The 24,834-nt window shown below is 48.0% G+C and overlaps 1 protein-coding gene across 1 annotated transcript in view; it reads right to left on the bottom strand.

The window, feature by feature from the left end:
- Positions 1-24,834, bottom strand: part of syne2b (spectrin repeat containing, nuclear envelope 2b) — a 91,413-nt gene that overhangs the window by 34,176 nt on the left and 32,403 nt on the right. Inside the window, exons 42-76 of the mRNA XM_086095147.1 lie at positions 24,184-24,483; positions 23,159-23,386; positions 22,942-23,058; positions 21,603-21,917; positions 21,162-21,485; positions 20,910-21,088; positions 20,090-20,306; positions 19,861-19,959; positions 18,807-18,971; positions 18,390-18,737; positions 18,180-18,307; positions 16,037-16,166; positions 15,781-15,954; positions 12,509-15,694; positions 12,280-12,435; positions 11,942-12,183; positions 9,798-11,862; positions 9,310-9,641; positions 9,097-9,241; positions 8,820-9,020; positions 8,483-8,742; positions 8,030-8,189; positions 7,774-7,926; positions 7,492-7,632; positions 7,239-7,415; positions 7,003-7,140; positions 6,701-6,886; positions 6,505-6,618; positions 6,286-6,438; positions 6,078-6,197; positions 5,932-6,012; positions 5,454-5,573; positions 4,109-4,168; positions 3,625-3,771; positions 1,487-1,630 (exon numbers count right to left, since the gene is read on the bottom strand). Coding sequence (XP_085951273.1) covers positions 1,487-1,630; positions 3,625-3,771; positions 4,109-4,168; positions 5,454-5,573; positions 5,932-6,012; positions 6,078-6,197; positions 6,286-6,438; positions 6,505-6,618; positions 6,701-6,886; positions 7,003-7,140; positions 7,239-7,415; positions 7,492-7,632; positions 7,774-7,926; positions 8,030-8,189; positions 8,483-8,742; positions 8,820-9,020; positions 9,097-9,241; positions 9,310-9,641; positions 9,798-11,862; positions 11,942-12,183; positions 12,280-12,435; positions 12,509-15,694; positions 15,781-15,954; positions 16,037-16,166; positions 18,180-18,307; positions 18,390-18,737; positions 18,807-18,971; positions 19,861-19,959; positions 20,090-20,306; positions 20,910-21,088; positions 21,162-21,485; positions 21,603-21,917; positions 22,942-23,058; positions 23,159-23,386; positions 24,184-24,483 — 11,205 coding nt within the window. The remainder of the gene's footprint in view (positions 1-1,486; positions 1,631-3,624; positions 3,772-4,108; positions 4,169-5,453; positions 5,574-5,931; positions 6,013-6,077; positions 6,198-6,285; positions 6,439-6,504; positions 6,619-6,700; positions 6,887-7,002; positions 7,141-7,238; positions 7,416-7,491; positions 7,633-7,773; positions 7,927-8,029; positions 8,190-8,482; positions 8,743-8,819; positions 9,021-9,096; positions 9,242-9,309; positions 9,642-9,797; positions 11,863-11,941; positions 12,184-12,279; positions 12,436-12,508; positions 15,695-15,780; positions 15,955-16,036; positions 16,167-18,179; positions 18,308-18,389; positions 18,738-18,806; positions 18,972-19,860; positions 19,960-20,089; positions 20,307-20,909; positions 21,089-21,161; positions 21,486-21,602; positions 21,918-22,941; positions 23,059-23,158; positions 23,387-24,183; positions 24,484-24,834) is intronic.

The following is a 24,834-nucleotide window of genomic DNA, read 5'->3' as shown; positions in this document are numbered from 1 at the left end:
ATTTAAAATTATTTCAAGGATTCAATTACTTTATTTTCTCACATTTCAAGGATGCAAACATCCAAGGATTTTTGCTGTTGTCTTAGCATACATTTCCACATGACATGGCACGAAATATAATCCCCGAGGTCCCAGGTTTGCCCCGTACGTCTCAAGACTTGTGAAAATAACACAAGATAAAATTATATAAAAGATAAGGTCAATGCTTTACAGCAGTTGTAAACAAGTAAGAATGTTTTTATTATTGACACGTAAATCTATACAATGACCTTGTATACTTCATGAAATGCTTTGATAAGGTCATACTATGGACTTGTCATTCAAAGCAGAGAATCTTAATAGCGATAGTTTGCGCGCAAGTGACACCCATTATAAAGAAATTGCAGAGGGGGGCTAATATTATGCATTACCATATATATATTTTTTATTTAAAATAATCTGCAGCTTAATCGGAAATTGGTATTTTTTCGGCATCGGCCTCAAAAAATGCATTTCGGTCGGGAACCGACACGACATGCACCTTATTTAAAATTTTTGATGCACATTGGTGGACGGCCACCTATCCCGAACCCTCTCTGAATCTCAAACACAAACATCCATAAACCTCCTCTTTGGTCCCTAGACCTTCTGCCTGGCATTTGGAAACTCAGCATCCTTCTGCCAATATACTCACTATCTCTCCTCTGGACAAACCATCTCAGTCTGGCCTCTGATGTACTCATTCCTGATTCTATCCATCCTGGTCACTCCCAAAGAGAACCTCAGCATCTTCATCTCAACTGCAAATTGTTGACCAAATGGCAATAATGTAGGGCTGGCACTACAGCAGGGTCAGGTAGTGCGAGAGCCCCAGAGTCCCAGTTAGGCCATTATTGGAACCCAGAGGTGGCAAATCTAGGTCCACAAAGTAAAAACTTTAGCCCCTAGCACTAGCAGGTAAACAAGCATAATGGGTGCTAGCTAGCTAGCTAGCTCGCTCCCTAGCAGGTAAACGAGCACCCTGGGTACTAGCTACCTAGCTAGCTTGCTCCCTAGCAGATAAACGAGTACCATGGGGGCTAGCTAGCAAGCTCGCCTGCTCCTTAGCAGTTAAACAAGCATAATGGGTGCTAGCTAGTTAGCTAGCTCGCTCCCTAGCCGGTAAACGAGCACCATGGGAGCTAGCTAACTAGCACCTGAGGCTAAAGCCAAACTGTGGCAGGATTTTTACTTTCTGGACCTGGATTTGCCACCTCTGTCTGAACCTTGTATTCCTCACAAGGGTCGCGGGCGTGCTGGAGCTTATCCCAGCTGTCTTTGGGCAGTGGGCGGGGCACACCCTAAACCGGTTGCCAGTCAATTGCAGGTCACACATCAAATAAGGTAAAAAAAAAAGGCACCAAAACAAGTGGGAGGTGCCACCAGAAGGAATGAAAAGAAGCAAAGCTACATGTTGGTTTTGCACATAACTGCAGCTGGGAGCGGGAACAAGCAGATCCTAGCCCACCTTTGTTGCCTGCTTGGTTGGCAACTTGCGCTGGTAGATGGGCGCCTTGTACCTCGAAGTGGCATCCAGCGTGTTGCAATTGACGATTGCGCTGTCGCCTGTACCTGATGAGGTGAGCAGCATGCAAGACGGCTTTCTCTTCCCCTGCTGAAGCAGTGTGCAATGTCTCCCTCTTGTGGGGATGACAGGCCTCACTCACCTTTTGCTTCACCCCGGCAAGCTGCCAAGTATGTATTAGGTTTGGGTATTTTTGGGTTAAAAAAACCGATTTAATTAATCCTATAATATAAAGGGTTAGGGTTCCACTGTATGTGCAAGTGAGGTGATGATTGGGGCCATTATTGGAGCATGTACATAAATGTGTAATTAGATCCACAAAACAATTTGTATTCACAAGTCCAGGTCCAGAAAGTAAAAATCCTTCCACAGTTTGGCTTTAGCCTCAGGTGCTAGTTAGCTAGCTCCCTAGCTAGCTCCCATGGTGCTCGTTTACCTGCAAACAAAGTGCTTTGTTTACCTGCTAGGGATCGAGCTAGCTAAATAGCTAGCACCTATGGTGTTCGTTTACCTGCTCGGGAGCTAGCTGCCTAGCCAGCTAGGCACCATGGTGCTCGTTTACCTGCTAGGGAGCTAGCTAGCTAGCACTAGGGGCTAAAGCCAAACTTTGGCAGGGTTTTTACTTTCTGGACCTGGATTTGCCACCTGTTAAAACAGTACACCTGGTCGAATGTGTGCACGCGCGGCTTTCAAATGTGTGGCTCCACCAGCAGCCATTGCTAAAGGTGCCTGGAAGCCACCTTTAGCAATGGCTGCAATACTAGCGGCCCCTGGTGGTCTTATATACAGGATGTGTTAATGGAAGGACTGTAGCGTTCAACCACTTTACGCTTACAAATGGCAGCTAATTGGAACTGAACGCATAGCAGGCGTCCAACCGTTACTTGATAGGTTGTCAATATGGTGAAGTGCAAAAGCAAACCTGTGAGTGTTATTTATTGGTTATTGGTCCCGTGGTGAGTAAAGACACAAAGACATCAAGGATTTGATGAATGTTTTATTGATACTTGCAAGACAGGAAGGAGCGCAAGGGGAGGACACATCATCCATGCAAACTGTGTTAAGACTTCATGCTGACCGCCGGTGATAATCCAACGCTCGGACCGGCCACGCGTCGCCTCGGACGACTTTCATTCATTATTAACATATTAGCAAACAGGACGTCAATTAGTGAGCGTTTGCAAGAAAACATCAAGGTCCATGCGGGACGCCGGCTCAACGGCAAACACAAGCAAACAAAGCGCGCCAGGAGCCAACGGAGAGATCATCATCAAGACTCCGCCGCTCAACGTTCATTTGCCTTTGTTCCGCCAGGCGGAAGCCGACTTGGAGACATGGAAAGCAGGCTGGATAGGGGTACTCGAGGAGCAATGCTTAGCAGGTGAATAGAATCCAAAACATTGCGACTTGCGTTCTAATCGAGTGCACATGAATTCGTTTTTTGTCCATGTAGGACTTTCAAGCTATTGCAACAAGTCAAGCTGCAAAGTGCACCATCCAAATGATGGCAGACGCAATGGCGGACTTCCGCTCAAACACGGCCGAGATGGCGCCGCGCCGGTTAGGTCAGGATTTCCAATCGGATGCCGCGGACGTTTACACAACAGCGCCTAATGCATGGGTGTCCAAGCTCGGTCCTGGAGGTCCGGTGTCCCGCAGGTTTTGGATGTTTCCCTGCTCCAACAGCATCGTTATAAGGCTTATGCAGAGCTTGCTGATGAGCTTCAGCTGTGTTGGAGAAGTGAAACATCCAAAACCTGCAGGACTACCGACCCTCCAGGACCCAGTTTGGACACCACTGTCCTACTGGAATGCAGGCCGACCGACGTCGAGTGGCGTCTTTCAGGACTGCTGAGGTGGTTTCCATGTAAAACAGTCCACTGTGAGCTTTGCTTTTCTCCAATCAATTCCAAGCGGTCTAGAAAGCCTTAATGATGCCGCATCTGGCTTGGGCTCAGAGCTCAGCCACTAACTTTGGTCTACGGGACGTTATAGAAGGACGGGGAAAGGATGTGATCCTATGGTGGCTTCTAAAGGTAGCTGGCGTAGCGCCGACAAGACTTGAAGGCTTCCCACATCTAGCAGAGCAAACATCTCTGCTGGGAACCGGCCGCAGGTTTGGAGACGGTGGAGGTGTTTACCATGCGACCGGGGACGTTCGGATGTCCGGCAGGCTCCGGGCCGGATGGAAAATCCTCAAAGGAACTCGGATCGGTGCCACCGGAACCCTAAAACAAACAAATGAGCAAGCAAACAGCCAGGTGAGCGGACGCAAAAGTAGCTTGAATTAGGAGCGTGGTCCAACAAAGGTTCGAAAGCCCTGCGTCAGGCCTGCTACACGCACAAAAGCATATGCGCGCCCATGTTACCCCAAATGCTTCACCAAGACCACTCGAGTTGGAAAAGGCCAAGTTGTTGAAATCAAAACTCTTCAAAGCTGGAGTTTTGAAATCTGGCGTGCTGATTTTGCCATATTCTTTCGGATTTGCATTTTTATTTAATCTTATGTTGTACTGTACGATGTCTTGAATAAAATGTATTCTGATAATAATTATTTGCCGTTACCTGTTGACTTTCTTGGCCCCGTGAAGCTTGGTGGCCTTCTGGCTCGCTGACTTCCGGACTCTGACAACATCATCAAGAGAAAGCAATCAATTGAAGGGCGGCAGAATAGCCAAGGGGATATCCATCGATCCACTACGCTGAAAGCTTCCAAACAATTCATCAATGAAAAGTGTCACAAATTGGAATTTGCATTTGTTCCACTTTTCTGTCATTTTTGCTTACCGGCAGAGGTGGCAAATCTAGGTCCAGAAAGTAAAAAACATTGCCACAGTTTGGCTTTAGCCCCAGGTGCTAGCTAGCTAGCTAGCTCCCTAGCTAGCTCCTGTTGGAAAATCGTTCTTTGTTTTCCCGTGTTCATAATGTTGATTATCAAAATCAGACAATGAGATCGGTGAAATCAGGATTTATTTTACATAAGCTTATGGACAGTTAAGGTAGCAGTGAAACTCCATCATTATTCTACCTCATCTGTAACATCCCTCCCCCGAGCAAGTCACTAATATCCTTCCGTGACTCTACAAACCCCTCCCCGTCTTCTTCCACCAATCCTCAGCCGTTCCTCTCCGTCTCAGACAGTCACATGATACATCAATACACATCGCCAAAATGCTCCCGCTCAGTCACAAGATGAAGATTTACGTTGTTTTCAGAGCCAGAACAGATGTCACTAAACCCCTCTGCTCAACCGGTTGTAAAATACAAAGGCATCTAATTCATTCGCTTCACCCCCTCACATCAACTTGAATTCTCACACAGAGACATACTGAGTAAATTAAAGCAGTTATGTCCACTTCTAAATAGTAATATTATAAATCAAACAGTTATAATTCAATTAATTCACTTCACTCCCATGGTACTTGCTTACCTTTTAGGGAGCTAGCTAACTAGCATCAGGGGCTAAAGCCAAACTGTGGCAAGGTTTTTACTTTCTCTGCCTCGATTTGCCACCGCTGATCACCTGCTCATTTGACAAAGTCAAATGTCTTTGTTTCATTTATTGTGTATCCATCATTGACATTTCTTTCATTTCATTGTTTTGAATGTCATGATGGGTCGTTGTATTGGGAAAAAAAAGGCAAAAAAGTAATCAGTGTGAAAGTTGGAGCAGACGAGAAGTTGCTTTTCATCTCTTGAAACAGATGTCCCACGTGGCGGAGGTTCATCAAATAAACCAAAATTAAAAAAAAACACTTGACATTCAACAAGCCGATAAGCATAGCAAGAAATTAAATAACCCAAAAAGATTGCCAAACATGGCGAGGGACCATTCACGAATACACGTGTAGGGAAAAAGCCGAGGAGGAGAAGAGAAGCAGGTGCGGTTATTTGCAGCTTGTTTGGTTACCTCTGAAGGAGCCCCCATCAAAGTACCCCAGAGCCACCACAAAGCACTTCCTGCACCTGCCTTCAGTCCCTGCAGCAGCCCTCCCCTTTCGCGGCCGGCCACCGCCTTGTCACACTCGCGCTGCAGAAACAAGACGCACGCACATTGCATCATTCGCACCCATGTCACCTCGCTTCAAACGCAAACAAGCTCGGCCGAGCCACTTTTCTTGTGCAGGAAGAATTTCCCAAGTCCAGCTACTCTCACGCAAACAAATCACAAATAATTGAGAAGATTGGCAAAATGGCACAAATATGGGCCACAAGCACATGCAAGTTCCAGATTATTTTCTTGTACGGCCGCGGAACCCCTACCCGATTCTTTCTTTAGGCCGCTGAAGGCTTCCAAGCAAACAAATTGGTTTCAATTGAATTTCGACTGATGTTTTTGATTGCGTTCATGAAAAGCTGCGGCAAGGATGGCCGCCGACTTCTCTCACCGGCATGCTGTCGGCCATCCCGGAGCCTTCCTCCTCGTCCGGGGCAATCCTGAAGTGGACCGGCTCGTCGTTGTCATCCTCCTAATGGGCGACAAGGCCGCTGGGTTGGGAGCCGCAACAAGAATGACACGATGCCGCCGACTCACCTCTGAGCTGGACAGCTCAAGTTCTGCTCGGAATGTCCCCTGCGGGCGACTGCCTCGAGCAACTTGAGCCCACTGAGCCCGCTGAGGCGGCAGCTGCTGAATGAACAGAGCTGGAACCTTCTACGACCACAGCAAGACAAACGGGAAGTTTGTCGCGGGTCGGTCGGCGAGCCGCCCCGCCAGCCATCGGCCCAATCGACGGACTAACCTTCTCCAAGTCCAGCAGCACGACTTGGAGCTGATTGATGGCCTTGAAGACGGTCAAGGTCTCATCTGCAGTCTTCGGAAGACGAAGGTCCAGTTTGGCTTTCTGCATGTCGGCAACGCTGCTCCTCATGGACTGGATCTTCTCCTCGGCCATCTGCGTGCGGTCCAAGGGCTTTGAGCACATGTTTTGGTTTGACCAAGGACAAAAGCCACACATCACCTTCAGATATTTCTCCTTGGGGCTGGGCAAGGTCTCCAGAGAACAGAAGATGCTCTTGATCTCGGCAACGCTCTTCTCCATCTTCTTGACTTGCGCCTCCATCGAGCTCACCTCCTAAGGGAGCCAGCCGACGACATGAGTGGACATGAGCGAGGCGCAGACACCGAGCGACGTGTCGAATAAATGCAAGACTCACGACAGAGGCGTGCTCCAGGTCAACCAAAGGGGTGGCAAAGCTCTCCTGAACGCTCGTCAGTTGCTGGTCGGCTTCCGCCAGCTGATCCCTGAGAATCGAGACTTCCACCACTTGAGACATTTGCTCCACGACTGTAATGAAACCCTCCATGGTGCTTTGGATCCGCACAGAGTCGTTCAACACCGCCTGTGACGTCCCGAGGTCAAACAAGTGAGAGAGTGTCATTCGCCAGGATGTGGATTTCATCATCATCCTCCTCCTCCTCCAACCGTAAACCAAGATTTGGGGCGGCCGCTGCTGACCTGCAGAGCTTGGGCCTGCTCACGCAAACATTTGGACGAGATGTACTTGCGGGGAGTGATCATCCACAATTTCGACTCCGACATCCAAGTCCTGGAGCTGTAGATCATTTCCCGATGCTCCTTCAGCCAAATTTGGGTCTGCGCACAAGCGCAAAGCCACACTTAGCATCCGACAGCCAGAAGCAGCTCGGGAGTTTGATCACAGCAAATATCGAAAGACAAAAGCGTTTGTCCACCTTGCTAATGAGGGTGGTCCTCTGCTCGGCCCGCTCGGCCAATTCCGCATGAAGCTGCTGCACCTCTGCCAATCTCTCCGTGAGGGACAGCGCCTCCTTTGGACTGTCCAAGCCCTGCACGTCAGCTTGCAGCGCCGCAGCACGCGAGTGCCACTTCTGCAGCTCGTCCCACACCAGCTGCTCACCCAAGTTCAAACCGTCTTTACATTTGGAGCAGAACGTGTGCCACGAGTTCCGTGTGTGCCCCACTCACCTCCTGAGACAGTTTTGCGTCCGCTATGTTAGGACTTGTGTCTTCCAGCATCTCCTGCACGAACATTAGGCCAGCTTGCGTCTCCAGCAGCTTGGCTCCGATTCTCTGCACGGGTTTGCTTTTCTCCAACGCCTCTTCAACCTGAAGGGACAAATCCAATTTTATATTTCACTTTAGGCGGACTTCTGCAATTCACACCTCAACTTTATGCGTCCAGTTGCTCCCAATCAACTTTTGTGAATTAGTCTCGCCCGGTTGACTTGACTGGCAAACTGGGTTTACCTTAAGCTCGACTTGCTCCAAAGACTTTTGGATCTCCTGCAGCTGTCCGTCCATCTCAGCCGGGACGGCGCAGGATTCTGAATACTTTGCCTTCAGCCTCTCCCGAATGCGCTGGAACTGGATTCTCTGGGCGCACAGCTGGCTGTGGATCTCCTGAAAACACACACGGGTGGACACGCAAGTCCCGTCAGGACGCTCCACTCGCAAACCAAATCCCACCGCTTCCGAGCATTGGAGCTAGACAGCCTTGGTATACCTTCAGTTCTGCCATGCCGCTGCTTGGATCTATCTCTGACAAAACGCTGTCAGCTGCCGTCAACCAAACCCAAAACACCTGCAGCTCCTCCTGCACTTTTTGTTTCTCCTGCAGCTCCACCTTGATCCGCTCCAAACCTTCTTGGCTCCTCTGCTTAACGCTAAGGAGCCGCACACAGCAAACATGCAAAATTAATCTCTTCCAGAAGTTTCCATCAAAGTCAGCTTGCGATTCTTAGCGGTGGCCTTCTTTGCTGGCTTCAACACCATCAGAAGCACTGACCTAGATCTTCCAGTACAGGAAATGGTAGCAATTTATTCCGTTTTGGTAGCGTTTCTCTTGGCTTCGATGCTTGCCGCAAAGCTTGCATTTTATTGTCCAATCAAATTTCAGCATCGTTGTGTTTCAGCAGCGTTTTGCAATGGGACTGTGACAACAGTTCTTCCTGCTTACCTGCTGTAGGTGGCCTGCATCACTTGCAGCTGCTGACAGATGGGCGTTAGTGGCGCCTGTTCCGCGTTGGCAGGGACGCCCAGCAGCCTGGCAATGCGCAATTCTAGGCCGGAGAGGGCCCCCTGTTGACAGTCCAGCCTGTCCTGGTATTGTTCCCAGCACTGTTGCAGGCCAACAAGTTCTTCGACAGTGGCCATCAACAGGGCAGGCTCGGGGAGCTCCCCCTCCAGTTGCTGGAGCACAGCAGAGGCTTTCGCCACCTGAGAAACAAAAGCCGAAATTGCCGGTGGAGCAGACGCTAGCTTTCGACCACTGGGTCACGCCTGTTCAGACTTACACTTCGGGTGATGTCGCTCCATTCTACAATCGCCTGTTTAAGTCTGGCAGCCAGCTGCTGGGAGCAAAGGCGGAGTTCTGTCATGCGTCCCCAGGCGGCAGCAGTGAAGATCTCCCGGCGCCCTCGGCACATCTGCTCTGGACACCACTCCGCCACCTCCTCAAGCTGCTTGTGGACAGAGTTCAGATCCCCGCGCAGACCCTGCAGCGGAGAGCCGACACAGGTCAGGCGCAAGATGTACTTTGTGGCATTGCGTAGCCTGCGGTTCGATGCGTACCTCAAGCTTTTGCAGCTGCTGAGTGCAGCCGGCCAGAGAAGTGACCTTATGAGAGGCAAACTGCTCCAGGCTTGCCTCAGCTTTTCTCACACTTAGAATGATTTCTTCGTGAGATTTTGCGTAGTTTCTGATGTTTTCGGCACAGCTGTGAAACATTTTTACCAGTTACAACAAAGAGGCTACCCTAGTGGATACTGTGAATAAATGTACAACCTGCTGAGATTCTCCATTTGAAGGTAGCCTTTTGCTTTAAGCGTGGACATCCTCACTAGTATCTGGCTCAGAATACTCTCTTGGAGATGCTCTAGCTCCTGCGTAGACAGGAAAGGATGCAGGACAACTTGGCTCAGCTGCTCCACGTGAGTCTGGAAATTATCCTCCACTGAGGCCAAGATCTCCTGGGTCTCCTCAAGCTTTTCACAGCAGACTCCAGACAAGGCAGGAAGGGGCAGCACAGAGACCTCAAAGTCCCTCAAGAACTGCATTGCATGCTTGACAGTACGGGTGTACTTTCTCAGTGATGTCCTTGCATCAGAAATGTTGTCCTAAAACACCAATGCATCACAGACTGTTATGTCAGAGCATATAGTTAAATACAAAGCCCAAATGAAAAAAAAACTGATGGATTGAGGACAGTTTAGCAAGGCTGTAGTTTAGCAGGTGCTTGTCAAATCTTGAAAAAGCAGAAAAAGCCCACTTGCCATTTGTGCGTCACATTCACGTAGCACGCAATTCTTCAAGTCTTCAAGATCTGATGATCCGGTTCCTTCCTTGTTCCCATGACTGCGCTCGAGAACCTCCATTGCTCTCATTCGTGACTCAACGATCTTTTTCAAAAAGAGTATTTTCTGGTATTCTTTATTAATCCAGGTTTCATTTGGCATCATCAGTGCAGGCTTCTGGAGCTCCTGCTGAGCATCCCAGAGGAAGTCTCGTATACCTTTCCTCTCTGCGTTGAGATCCAGTTCTTGAACCAGAGAACACTCCACGATGCTGAGAATGTTGAGGGTTTTCATCTCCAGGTTTGTAAAGCTGTCCTGGTTTTGTTGAAGTCTGTGTTGCTCTGCGCACAGCTGAGCAGGGTATAGGTCAGTCGAGATCATTCCCAGTTTGGATCCTACCTCCATACAAAATCTCTCTATCAGAGGGAAGTGAAAGAGAAGCTTCTGGTAGGCCTTGTACTGCTCCACCACCGGTCTGTCATCTTTGGTGTGACAGAGTTGCTCCTCGACAGACTCTCTAATGTCCTCCACATTCTGTCTCATGTTGAGGTACTTCTCGTGCTCTCTGGCCTTTAATTGCAGGGAAGTCAGTTTGATATGAAGTTTGGCAGTAAACGAGTACAATTCTCTTGTCTTCCCTTCCTGAATATAGGATTGGAGATGGTCAATCTTGGACCTGTGCTCCAAAAGCCTGTTTTTAAAAGACGCCAAAACTTGTAGGGATTCCGTCGTGACAGGGAACCTCTGTTTGTTCAGATCGTCTTGCATCTGCCTCAGGCTTTTTTCAACAGTATCAAGCTCTCTCCTGTTTGAGTCCACAGATCGAATGTGTTCATCAAGCTCATTTCTCTTGGCCCTTTCATGGCTGCCAATGTTGTTGATGTCTTCCTGGAGGTTGGCAAGCTTGCTAAAAAGCTGCAAGTTCTCCGCGATGCTAAGCTCAGAAGCAATGTCCTTACTTTTCATTAAAAGTGCCTCACAGGCAGCAGACTGCTCTCCCACCACAACAAGCATCTCCTGGATCTCATGACCACTGTGATCAATCTTGCCTACACTCAGGAAATCCTTCCTGACGGCCTTAATTGTCTCCCTTTCCAAATGTGTCACCACCCAGGAGTCCAGATCCGCAATCTCCTCTGCCAATTTTTCTCGGAACTGCAGACCCGATTCTATGTCCTTCACCGCCTTGGACAGCTCCTCTGTGATTGACTTTGAATGTTCTTCAAGACGTTGGAGAACGGAACGCATCACCGGCATTTCCTCACTTTGCTCCAGCTGTGGCAGAAGTTCGGCTGCTGCCTTCACCTGTGACTCGAGTTGCTTCTGTTTGACCGTGACCTGGGACTGCAGTTTTTTAAACGCCGTGAGCTGTTGGTAAACCGCCTCAGGGAGCAGCGGCACCCTGCTGCGCTTTCCCTCAATGTCGCTCTCGAGCTGCCTAAACCAGGAGAGGCCGTCCCTCCCCAGTTTCATAACTTTCTTTATGACGGGATTGCCGCCACTTCTCTGGATTTGAGAGGACATCCATTCCTCTGTGAGACAAAGTTGGTCTTTGACATTCAGGAGGGCTTTCTTGATCTCCACTCGTTCTTTTGGCCATAAGCTTGGGGGCAGTGCCTCGGACCTTTCCTTCATATGGTGGTATTTGACGTGGGCAGCTTTCACTTCAGCGTGTGCTATGATCAACTGCCATGCTTCCTTGCAATCCCACGGGGAGCCTTGAGGGACTTGGGCTTCAAGCTCTTGACTAATTGATTCCAAGTGTCCCCGCAGGTAGGAGAACTCCAGCAAAAGGCTACTGCAGCTTTGGGACTGAACACACATATGATGCAATGCCTTTTCCACGGCTCTCTCCAGTCCTCTCCATTCCTGACGTCGAATCTGAAGAATATTCTTTGAAGCTGCTTGATGAGAGAGGCTGAGAAGAGGGTACAGCTTTGCATGGATGCTAAGCAACTCCCCAAGGACAGTGGGTTTCTCCTCAAGAGCTCTCTTGATGGAGTTCAGGCGGTCCTCATCTTCATGGCAGCTCTCCGCTGGGGAGCTACAAGACAAACAGTTCAACTACTCACACACAAACCAACTGAGCCAATGTGGAAGAGATTGGGCAGTGATGAACTTACAGTCTCCACACATCCAGTTCAGCTGACAGACTTTCCAATGTGGTCTGGACTTTTCCATTTTGATGACAGTAGTCCCGCACAAGCTCAAGCTGTTCCACTTTGTTTTGGATGACAGCGGCTGCATCCTGAGCAGCGGCCTTCCACTGGTTTTCCATGTACTCCAGAGCGTCAGACTCGTCAATATCTGCTTTCCTCTGCTGGCACAGCAGCGCTGCCTGTTCCTGGGCCACGTCTCGACACTTCTGTAACCGGGTAGGCAAAGCATGGCTTGTGAATTGGTCCAAGTGTGGTTACACTTTCTGTTGTGATTTATGCAGTGTGTACTTGAAAAGTCTCACCTCAGCCTCCTTCACCTGCTGGCTCATGGCGTCTAACCGTAGCTCAGCAGAGCGATTCTTACAGGTCAGGAGGTTAGACACAAGACTGCACAGGAGAGCATCCAAGTCACAGCTGGGGGAGGTCATCAGGACTTCGAGGCAATCCTCACTTGAGTCCTATAATGACAGGTTTGATATCAGTCAAGAAGGCCATCTGTTAGTAAAGCCTAAAGCTGTATACGATACGTACCTCGTTGAGGAGTTCCATGTTTGCGATGGCCCTAAGTTCTGAGAAGATTTCTGTCAACCAAGACTTTTTTGGTATGTCGCTTTGCAATTCAGGTTGGTCAATGCTTGCTTCACATATCTCAAATGTGCTTATTGTGGTGGCTGCACAGGGAGCATCTTGTGGTTGAAACCAAATGACCTCGCCACTTTCCTTTTGGAATGATGTGCTAATTGTGTCTTTGGTAGCATTGTTTTTCTGGTCTTCTGGGAGCGTATCAGGGCCAGTGTGTGAGGGAGCGTCAGCGAGGCTCTCCTGTGATTCTTCTTGTGGCACCGATTTAATGGGCTGAATGTCACCTTGGTCCACTGTTATCTCAATCTGGACATTCGGTTCCTTCTCTTGGGTCACAGCCATTTGGATTTCTTCCTGTTCACCAAGAACAGGATTAAAAGCAACAGTAAGTGCGTCACTCAGAGCGCCGTGTTTTTCTCCCTCTGTGCTTGTGCCTTGCTTCTCTACTGGTGACATATCATCTGCAGGTTTTGGTGTCTCTTTTGTTCCTGTTTTCAGTTTGTTTTGCTTCTCTTGTTGTGTTCTTATCTCAACCAGTAGAAGATGCACATCTGGCCCCATCTGAATTCTCGTGGGGGGATCTTGAAAAGCACCTGTAGACATGGAGGGCCCGTGCTCCTCTGTGTCACTCCATCTTTCCGTGTTGATTTCCACCAGAGTCTCAGTCTGGCGTGTCTTTTCCACGGCCTTGTCACACAATACAATTTCTATCACTTCTGTCGCATTTGGTTTAAGTGTTGCTAAAACCACAGGAGGTTCTTTCTGTTCAGCGCTGCTCACACTAGAAAAGTGTTCATCCTTAACTTTGTTCTGTGTGTTCAGTTCTAAAGCGTCCACAGGTGCACTCCCACTGATTCCCTCGAAAAAAACTGAACTTTTTTCTAGGTCTGCGCTGTCATCAACAGCAACCTCTAGCAGGACTTTGCCCTCTTCGGGTCTTTCTCTTGCGGATTCTAACAGTTCCAACTCAATGACAGTTTGCATTGATGTCATTGTTTGCTCAACTAAGATAATTTCTGAATCGCTCGGAGTCTTAGGTGGCTGAGCTTCTGCAAATTTAGCCTGGTCATTTTCAAGCATCTCACAGGTGCTTTCCTCGACAGCTACTGAGTTTGTCTCATCAGGCCTGGCCTCTTGTGTGATGGTTTGCGCTTCCTCTTTCTGAGGTTCTGGAGAAGGCTTTAAACTCTTTGACTTTCTTTTGGGCGGTGATAACTTTCTGTCTCCCAAAATCATAGCTTTAGGCTTCGTTCCACTTTCAGGGCCAAAAGCTTTACTGATAGCGACATCTGGTACAGTGGAAACTGAGGGAATGTCAAGCTTTTTGGACTTTCTCCTAGTTGACAACTTTGGAGACTCTGGTGAAATGGTCGTACTCTTTGCCATTGCTGCCACATTGGAGCATTGGATTCTGTCGGGTTCTTTTGTTTTCATGAGCCCCTTTTTGAGAATTCCCGGGGATGCCGTTGAACTCTTTGACTTTCTTTTGGGTGGCTGTGGAGTTGTAGGTTCTTTACCAGAATTGGACGACTTTTGCTTGGACACCGTGACATCTTCAAAATGAAGTTTCACAGCCTTTGACTTTCTTTTGGGTGGTAAGATCCCTCCTCCCGCCACAGTAACAACTTCAGGCGTGTCTGTGACAACTTGTGGAGCTGAGGATGTTTTCCTACGACATAACTCTGGCAGATCTGCCTTTGCTAGTGAATCAACATCTTGCATCGCAGATCCAATACGTCCTGTGACAAATTCATCGACGGCAGAATATTCCGCACTTCCCGCCATGCGCTCTCGAGATGTTTCTTCTTTGGGTTCCAGATCAGATTCTTCCTTCGGCTCCCCTTTTTCAGGCAGTTGTGGAGCCAGTGTGACATTTTTTGATCTTCTTGTCGGTGGTGAGAGCTTTCCTTCGTCCTCCATAGCAACTTCAGAGATTTCTGTGACAGCTTGCGAAGCTGAGGATGTTATTCTCCTTTCAGACTCTAGCGTTTTTTCCCGTGAAAGAACATCAACAGCAGATTCAACAATTGCTGTGACAAATTCAGCAATGGCAGAAGCTTCCACACTTGTAGTGTCTTTAATTGCTTCCTCACAAACCGTGCACTCTTTGTCGTCTTGAGATGCTTCTTCTTTGGGTTCCAGAGCAGATTCTTCTTTCGGTTCCTCTTCTTCAGGCAGTTGTGGAGTCAATGTGACATGTTTTGATCTGATTGTGGGTGGTGAGAGCTGTCCATCGTCCATAACTTTAGAGATTCCTGTGACAACTTGTAAAGCTGAGGATGTTGCTCTCCTTTCCAACTCTAGCGCACCTTTCTGTGAAAGTACCTCGACAGCAGATTCAACAACTGCTGTGACAAATTTAGCGACGTCAGAAGCGTCCACACTTGCAGTGTCTTTTGCTTCCTCCCAAATCCTATGCTCCTTGTCATCTTGAGTTTTTTCCTCCTCAACAAGGTCTAAATTAGAGACTTCCTTTGGCATCACTGTCTTGTCTTTTTCTGGTACTTTGGGAGAAAATGCAACACTTTTTGTCTTTCCTGTGGGCGGTGAGAGCTTTCCTTCTTCCACTGTAACAACTTTAGGCATTCCTGTGACAACTTGTGACGCTTTGTGTGATAGTAAATCAACATCTCTCATTGCAGACTCAAGAAGTCCTGTGACAAATTCAGCAACGGCTGTGGCTTCCACATTTCCAGAGTCTTCCCTCGCTTCTTCACAAACACCTTTGTCATCGTGATTCTTCCCTCTCAAGGGCTCCAGATTACATTCGCTAATGGGCTCCTCTTTTTTAGGAAGTTGTGGAGAAAACTTTACACCCTTGGTCTTTGTAGGTGGTGAAATTTTCCCTCCATTCACAGAAGCAACATCAGTTGAGAATGTTTGTCTGCTTTCCAGTTCTAGTGGAGCTTCATTTGGTGGCAAATCGAAATCTCTGATGGCAGATTCAATCATTCCTTGCACAAATTGAGCCACTTCTGCACTTTCAGTGTCTCCTGTAGAAATCGTGTGCTGAACTGGAGCTGTTGGTTTGATTTTTCGTGGCGGTGCAACCAAAGGTGTCTTTGACTCCTCAGGCTCATTAACAACATCAATGGACTGACACTCCGTTTTTGGCTCACTATTCACACTAGCTTCCTAAAATGAATAAATAAAAACCATTCGTCATTTCAGAGTCCACTTTCATTTCATTTCATTTCACAAGATGTTTTCGATATGGTTACCTTTGAGATCGGGCATAGAGACAATTGAAGTGCCCCCGCTTCTCTGAGAGTTTTGCAGATGTCTTTTGAAAGTTGCTCAAACACATCCTGGGTCAGACAGTCACTCAAAAACTGCTGATGATCTAAAGCCTCCCCAAGTACAGCCTGCAATTTTTCACCTTCCTCTGCTGTCTCCTAATAAACATCAGACGTTGGCTAATGAGTACCACTTTGAGCTGTCAATCAAACGGGACGTCTGAAAAGACATGATGCAAACCTGCAGGGATGTACTCAATTGTGAAGGCTTGCTATGACTCCAGTCCTGCAGCGCTTGCAAGGAATGGCGGAGGCAGCGGGCAGTGTTTGTGGAACAGCTTTGTTGATTTTGCTTCAGTCTGGACTGCAGACTGAAGGAAACAGCAAAACACAGCATTATACAAAACAAAGTGGCACCGGCATGGATTTGATGACACTGTGAATGGAGGTTAACTGTTCCTAACTTAATACAGCAGATATTTTGGCTTCAAGAATGTGAACATCTCTTGTTATTGTTACAGCTATCTGTTTTTTAGTGTTTTTGCCAAGTGGCGTCGTGCTTGCGGTGATGAACTGACGAGTTCTGTTAATGTGCTGTGTTGTCGTCATCCTCAAAAGTGGCATGTTTTGCTCAGTCATTGACAATACATCAAACAAATTAATTTGAAAATAAAAATAAAAACCCACATCACTATTTGTATCGATTTTGGAAAAATTATGTTAATTGACCAATTTCTGATGTGAAGTATCGGCCCAAGGCTAGCAATATAAACAGGGCCAGTGCGGGTTCGAGTAGGGCCACCACCCGAAAAGGCTTAAGGTAGAACCCTGAGTGGGACGGAGATGGGGTTGGCTCTTTTGCGTCTTTTCCCCACAAAAGAACATGGAATATTTGTGGGGCTTCATCTCCTGTTTTTAGTTGTTATAGTGGACCCCAGGATAATATGGCTGTAACGTGTTGTCACCCTCGAAGCTTGAAACATGAACATCATGCAAATCAACTTGCGATTGCGATTGGTTAGTTAAGATCCAATCATGAAGCAGAAGTGTTGACATCATCCAAATGATGCGTTTTTATTGGTTTAGACACGCAAATATGTCACGTTCACTGGGACCATCTATGGGTCTGAAGGGGTTAAAGCAGCTACAAATCATGATGTTGCAACGTCTACACACCATCCTAGTGTACACAGCACAAGTAAAATGGCAGAAATCAGCAATTGCAGACGGCGCTCAAATTGATAACAATCGGAATGTGAAGCAAAAGTCAACTTATATGTAAATGACGTTGCATTTGAAGCAGTTCAAGAGGCTAAGAAACAAACCCTGGCCCTAATGTGGCGTTTGTTGGCAGGGGCCAATACATCAGGCTTGGAGGACGAGGAAAAACAAAACAAAAACATAGCTCATCATTGTGGTGACCATTCACCAAGCACGCTTGCTCCTGTTTTAGGTCGTTCCGGCTGGCAAAGGAAGCTGTCTGTGTCCGATACAACTTTTGAACCGACCGCAATGATACTGTTGTTTTTATTCCACCACGTTTTGTGTGTGTGTGTGTGTGTTTGTGTGTGCTTGGTCTAACATAACCCTGTTCAGTGTACAACTCACCCTGACAGAAACGACTTGATTTCTCCAGCATACTTATGATCGATCCCTTCATCCAGTCTAAGCTGCCAAAAGTCAAAGATCATCACTTGTGCTACTTGAAGACTTCCACGAGTTATTAGCGCCCACTCGTTTGTGTGTCGGTGTGTGCACAGTGGAACTCGAGCAATGTGAGAGTGCGCCCAAATTACATATAAAGACGTAAAATATTGAACCAGAGTCTTACACTCACTGCAATTCGGTTTTAACTCATTCACTGGCAGCCATTTTCACTGAAGCAACCCCCTTCGCTCCTGGCTGTTTAACTGCATTTGGACTGATTTTGCAAGGCCCACAGAATATTGTGTTCTATTTCTATAAAAAGATGGAACCTACCAAGAAAAAAAAGATTAGTCTCTCTTCTTTCATCAGGAAAAAAAAAGTCTTTTTTTTGCAGCAATTAGCATTTGAATATAGTTTCATCATTATTCACAAATCTGCTTAGAACTGTGGATAAATCAGCTTGTTTTCAACATGGCCCTGGTAGATCTTTTCTACTCAGCTGCCACCTGCTGGATGTTTTTGTAATAACTACCATTGCTTTAAGTGGCCTCTTCAGGTCAGAAGGTGCATCAAAGCCTTCTGTATAAAACGTATAAATGCGTCTTTAGGACTGGCATGGTGGCTGCTTGAACAATCTGGCACCACCTATCGGTGAATCTGCCTCTTCGAAAGAGCCGTACAGTAGCGTGCGCCACACATGCAGAATGTAGCGTGTGCCATTTGGCACCAGGCGGTACCTGTCATGTTGCTGGTGCAGAGACTCCGCCGTGATGCAGAGTTCTGCCGGAAGCTCATTGGTGGCGGCAACTTCCTGGTTAAGCACATCAATGCGGACACGGAGATCCTCCAGCGACTTTTCACAATTCTGCAGTAAGAGAAAGCAGGGCGTCTTTCAACGTGCTTAAGCGGCAGGTCAGGCCTGGCCGCGGATTGTGGCGCAAGCTCACCTGCAGGTCGTTCCAGTGCCGCTGCAGCTGGGGGACGTGGTTCTGCGGCCGGGCGTAGCCGAGCGCCCGGTCCAGAGAGCTCAGCTCCCGCAGCAAGCCGGCCGCTCTCTCCTTCAGCTCCTCGGCCCGCTGCTCCGCCCGCTGCTCCAGCTCACGCAGGCGGGCCTCGCAGACCGCCAGTTGCTCCCTCAGGCCCCGCTCCGAGGTGGCGCACAGCTCGTGAAGGACGCTGACCTCCAGCGTTAGAGCGTCACGACCTCCGGGCGTGCACATGGCCAGCAGATCGTCCGTGGCGGCGTCCAAGTCCTTCATCTCATTCTGCTCGCGCTCGACGGTCTGGAGTAAGGCCTGAGAAGGAGACGCCAATCAAGACCTGCACTGACGAGTTGTTCCCGGCCCGGCCCGGCCGGTGCTGACCTTAAGCGTGTTGACGGCGGCGCGAAGACGGGCTGGCTCGTTCGGCGGCGCTTCCAGGCCTTTCACCTGCTCTCGCAGCCAATCCTGGGCCGCTTCGTGCTGTTCCAGCAGCTGCGTGACTTGTCTCTCCGCCACGATGCCCTGCTCCAAAGCCATCACGGCCTCCTGATCGCACGCACACAAACAAACAAACTCCTGTCAACGTTTGCCTTCTGTTGCGCCTCGGGCTGCAGACAAAGACTATTTTGCTCGTGGGACATCTGACGGAAAATTCGATCTAGTGGTGCAGCGGATCACAAAAAGTCACGTCCAGATCAGATCACAGATTTGAGTCAAGGATGGGATCGTTTTTCGGATTAGCAAAAAAAAAAAAAAAAAAAGATAAATAGTACTTTGTCTTCATTTATTTTGTAAAACGCCTTTTCCCATTAAACTCAAACCAAACAAACCAAATTAATTCAATATGTCTAATATAGCCGTTTAGGATTTGGGAACACAACTTTTAAGTGCAATATAAGGCTTATTTTTACATGGTCCATGTGTAAAATATTGTAAAAATAAAAATAAATAAAAACTAGAAAATGCCATTTCTGGAGAAATTGAAGGTGAAGGCAATGAGGCTGAATGAAAACTGTGGAATGATATTGCAGTGACTAAATGTGAAAATCAGTAGAAAAACAAGAAAACATGCTATTTTTGGGCCTTTTAGTGGGTATTTTAATGGTGAAAATGTTTAATTGATTCTAAGTGGAAGAATATCTGGCAACGGTAGGTAAAAGCTGAATGGTTTGAATCAGTGAATACATGTAGAAATCAGAGTAGAAAAACAAGTAAACATGGTAATTATTGGCTTTTTGTGGGTATTTTAATGGAGAAAATGTTGAATATATGGTAAATGGGAATTTCTGGCATTGGTAGATAAAAGCTGAACAGTTGAAAATGAGAATGGTTTGAATCAATTGAGCATCGACACCTGTTGCTGTACGCAAAAAAAAAAAAAAAGCCCAGAGAACCTTGGCACCGACTGGAGAACTGCCTTCCGGCCTGAACTCACCGTCAACTCTTTGAGCACAGCTGAGATGGATTCCTCCATGCCAGCGCAGGTAGAATCAGCCCACTCGGGATTCTGGGTGGTCTCAAATAGCTCGGCAGCCTCAACGACATGAAACGTCCGCAAGTTATTTTTCACGCCTACAAGAAGGAAATTGTTCTTCCCGAGAAGGGCCTGCGCTCTTCGGCCAAGATTTCCTAGTAGTTGACATGAAAGACATTTGAGAATGTACCTGCGAGCGTAGAAGGAAGAGGAGGGGCCCCAGGGTCGAGGCCGTGTCCAGCAGGGTCCGGGCTTGCTCCGCCGCATGCCTGCGCTCCCCCAGGCCAGGCCAGGGAAAGGCGCGCGGCAAATTGGACGTCTGCGTCAGGAGTTGGGCCAGCCGCGCCTCAGCCTGTCCTCGCTGGAAGTGACAGGACACCAGGAGCTCCTCCACACTCTGCAGATGTCTGCTGGGACGGCGGCAGACAAACAAACGTCAGTGATCCGTTTTGGGGAGGGGGGCGTGGCCGTTCGCCGCCTTCTGGTAATTGTGCACTCTGCTTGCTTTGCCTCCACTTCTTCCACTTCTCATTTGGCAGAGGATTTTTCACTAGATTTCCGTTCACATTTCCAAAATCAGATTAATTTGATTTGGTTTGGGTTTTCAGAGAGAATTAATTCCAAGCACAGGGCAGGTTGTGCAAATCAAGTGGCGAAAAGACAATTGTGACATTCCTGCCACTGATTCACAAGGTTGTTGTGAACTGAACAAATGGAACAAATTCAACTGGATCCTAAGCCAATAAATAACTGCAAGGATACGTTAAACAGATTCTGAATTGTCTTTCGCAAATGTCAATGGATGACTTTTTGTCAAGCGCTTTATTTATCTACACCCCAGAAAATACTTGGAAATTCCTCTAAACAGTAACCAAACAACAAAAAAAGGCCTTTGAGTCCAATTTGAATTGTAAATTTATGGCTATGAACCCATATGGGGCTATGGAACGGAAAATGGGACACAAATGGTTTCCTGGACTTAGTCAATGACGGAAGGATCCTTTTGGCACCTGATTCTGTCGTCCGCCCCCTGCAGCACAGCTGTCCACTGCTCTTGCAGCTGTTGGAGTTTGGTGTGCACCTGTAGCCTGCTGTCCTCTTCCAAGTCCGTGTGTTCGAACAGCCAGTGCGCCCGCCTCTGCAGATCTTCCACTCGACTCTCGCCGCTGGATTTGCCGCTCAAGATCATCTGGAAAAAGATAGTTGATGGATTTGCAAGCAAGCGGCTTACCAGGGCGCCATTTGTGAGTCAAGGGGCTTACGTGCGCCGCGTTCAGCCTGTCCTCAATCTGGGCCAGGCTGCCTCGAGCGTCCGTGCCGATGCTGTCCAGCCGCGTCCGCAGCTGGTCCAACCAGGATTCGGTGGTGCTCGCTTGGCTGAAGAAGGCTTGGAGCTCCCTGGAAAGCGTGTAAGCCAACTGGGCTTTATTAAGGTAGCTGTCAGCGTCACGCAACAGCACCCCCCACAGTTCCTCCAAGGCTTGGAGTGCCGGTCCGGACTCTGGCCCGCCGTCACCAAGATCCCGACATTGTTTCTGCAGCTCGGCCAGCTTGCAATCGCCTTCCGGTTTGGAGCTCAGGATGGCCTGACGCAGGGAGCACAGACCCGTCTAAGCAACAGCATTTGCTGCAATCGTTCTTTTTGCATCAATGTAAGGAAAGCTGCGACTGCCACGGGCTCAACTTGCGCATTAACTACTAACCTGTGCGGTTTTTACGGTCACGTCAGGTTCCTTGTAAACAAGGAGCGAATTGAGATTGTCTCGCATAACTTGCAGCCAAGCTTGGACTTGTTCTCTGGCCTCTTTGTGCTCCTTCAGCTGACGCTCTCGAGCCATCTGCCTTTCTGTTGCATCCAGCGCTGCTTTGGCAGCCTGGATGATTCTCCCCCACCGCTCCTCGGCATCCTCCACAGTCTTCTCCAGCCTCAACTCCGGCTCCTGAGCGCACAAACTCCGGGAGCGTCTCTTCAGCTCCTGGACTTTCTCGTCTCCTTTTGACTTCGTGGTAACAATGGTCTGACAAAAAGACCATGACGTCCAGTTAGTAACTTGGAAGATGTGGCCACGAACTACCACCAACGGATAAGATGGACGGTGGACGCTCAGCTTACTCATGCTCAAGTATAAAGTGTGCTTTCACTTATTCCACTATTGTATTCTACTTATTTGGGGGCGGCATGGCTCAGTGTGGTCGTCTTCCTAGCCCAAGGTTGCGGCTTTGATCCTCAACGATATTCGTGACCATGTCCAAGTGCCCTAGAGCAAAATACTCAAGCTGTCTCAGCAGACCTGGCAGCACTTCCCATTGATGAGTGAATGTGAGGCTGCGCAAAGTGCTTTGGCCACCTGATGGTGGCGCTATTAACTCATTTGCTCCCAAAACCGTATATGAAAACGTTCAATTTTTAAGTCATATTTACACGTTGTTGTTTTTTTATGCTAGAGCATAAAGAAGAGTTTGATGCAGTTTCTGACCAGAAGAGATCACTTAAAGCAATGGTAGTATTACAAAGATGGCCAGCAGGTGGCATCAGAGTATAAGAAATCAGCCAGGGCCATGTTGCAAACAGCTCTTTTCCCCACTGTTTTCAACAGATTTGTGAATAATGATGAAACTTAGCTATATTCGAATGCTAATTGCTGCAAAACGGAAACAGATAAAAATATCCCTTTTTCCTGATGAAAGAAGACTCTAATCTTTCCAAAATCAGTCCAAACAGTAAAACAGCCAAGAGCGAAGGGGGTTGCTTCAATGAAAATGGCGAAAAGTGACCTCCATTTACTTTCGACTTTAGAAGATCCCCAGGCGGCAATTTGGTATGCAACAGCGGAGAAAAATAATAACCCGTACGTTTCCTAAATACCTCAAATAAAGTGAACACGTAGTAGAGGAAAACAATCTGACAGTGGATTTAAATGCGCAACAGCTGATGGTAGGAAATCTCTCTTAAACGTGACAGTAACCAGACCATTCTTGGCATCCAAACGACTATTTCCATTTTGGCGGCAAATTCAGTTCCTGAACCAAGTGTTGCCTCACCTGTGTCGCATGCAGTCGCTCTTGCGCTGTGGCTTGGCTGCCGAGAGAATCCAGCTGATATTGAAGGTCTGAGAGCCAGCGCTCCGTTTCCTGCTGGAGGCTCTGGAATTCCCTCACCTTTAAAAAAAAACACACACACACACAGAAGACAAGCAAGCACAAGATGAGGTCCAGAAAAAGTCAAAGTCTGCCAAGTTCTGAATGAGCGTTCCGTCACCTCAGAGTCTCTGGACTCCTTCTTTTGGTTGATCTGGGCTGCCGCCTCCTCCTCCAGCTGTTGGGCCAGCTCCACAATGTTCTTCCACTGTTCCTCGGCATCTTTGACCGCCTGCTGGATTTGACATTTTGACTCCTCGGTCACATCCTGCCGGTCAAACAGGGTCTGGCCCAGCCTCCTCAGGTTGTCCACCTGACAGTCGCCGTCAGGTTTGGCCTGCAGTACGTCCTGAAAAAGCCAGCGCAGATCAATGGCTGATACATCAAATCCACTTTCCATAGTACGAAGCTCACGCGGGTCGCCGCTGGATGAGCTGGCGCCCCTCGCGCGCCAATATCCAAACGAGGCAGCAGTGGGTGCACCAAAAAAGGGACGTGTCCTCACAGTATTTAGTTTCTATGTTGCTGTACTATGTTGCCAAACACAACATTCGGATCAATATTTTGTTTGTGGAAAAGGAATAGAGCAGCAAAGTTCACCTGTTTGATCCATCTCAAAGGTCGGCTCTCATTTAGAAAATGAGAGCGACGACAAATTCCTCTCCTTCCTCTTACTGTTCAGGACATGCGCTGAACGGGAATGTGAATCGGAATACTCCCACAATACATTTCACAATGTTCAAAAGCAGAGTGGTCTCTTGTTTTGTTTTGGTTTTTTGTTTGCAGAGTTTTTCTTTGTGACGTTTTCTACAAGATTTGGTAATTATAAAACGAGAGCGACGACAACGACAAATTCCTCTCCTTGCTGCTCAGGACATTTGCTGAAAATGATGTTGCTACCTCCAGCGGGAATGTGAATCGGAAAATACTCCCACAATGCATTTCACAATGTTCACAAGAGTTTCCTCTCTTGTGACGTGTTCTACAAGGTTTGGTAACGTGTGTGCGCGTGGCTGTTTATTCAAGTCTTCTTTCTCACTGCTGCAGATGTCAATACTGCTTATTGTAAAAATAACTCTGAAAGACAAACCTGGCCTGATTTCTTACAAGTGATTTTTGAGCAAAGGTATAAAGAAGAGAACCGACCTGGGCCAGGCGGCGTCTGTCATCAGGCGGCGCGTGGATGCCGACGGCCTGCAGCCGGCGAAGTCGCTCTCGCAGCCAAGACGCTGCCGTTTGACTGCGCGCCTCAAAATCATCGCAGAGGCTCCGCACTTGAGCCTCCTGGCAGATGTGCAGGAGTGACTCCCACTGTTGCTGCGTGTCTTCCAGCAAGCGAGCCATCCCGGGCTTCCTGCTCTCCTCCAAGGTCTCCCACACTTTTTCCATTTCACTCTTCAGCTCCCCGACTTGACATTCGCCCTCATGGCGGCACGCAAAAACAGCCTGCGGGTAGGGGGGTGTACGTCAACAACAAGCAAAACATTTCCCAAATCACAGCAACTGCATACTCTTGAGGTTGGCCCCGCTTCTGCCTCGCACGCTTCAGTGACTTTTCACTTGTTTGTGTTTCCAACATGTCTTTATTAAGTCATTCACTCTCAGCTGTTTTACTGGATTTGGACTGATTTCGCAAGGCCCACAGAATATTGTGTTTTGCTATAAAAACATGGAACCTACCAAAAGAAAGATTAGAGTCTCTTCTTTCATCACTAAAATCTGATTAAAACAGTGGGGAAAGAGGTTTTTCTTCAACATGGCCCTGGTTGATCCTATTTGCTCTGCTGCCACCTGCTG

This window comes from Leptonotus elevatus, chromosome 14, assembly GCF_054856555.1.
Source record: "Leptonotus elevatus isolate MCC_2025b chromosome 14, RoL_Lele_1.0, whole genome shotgun sequence".
Lineage (NCBI taxonomy): Eukaryota > Metazoa > Chordata > Actinopteri > Syngnathiformes > Syngnathidae > Leptonotus > Leptonotus elevatus.
This window is presented reverse-complemented; position numbering and strand designations above follow the sequence as displayed.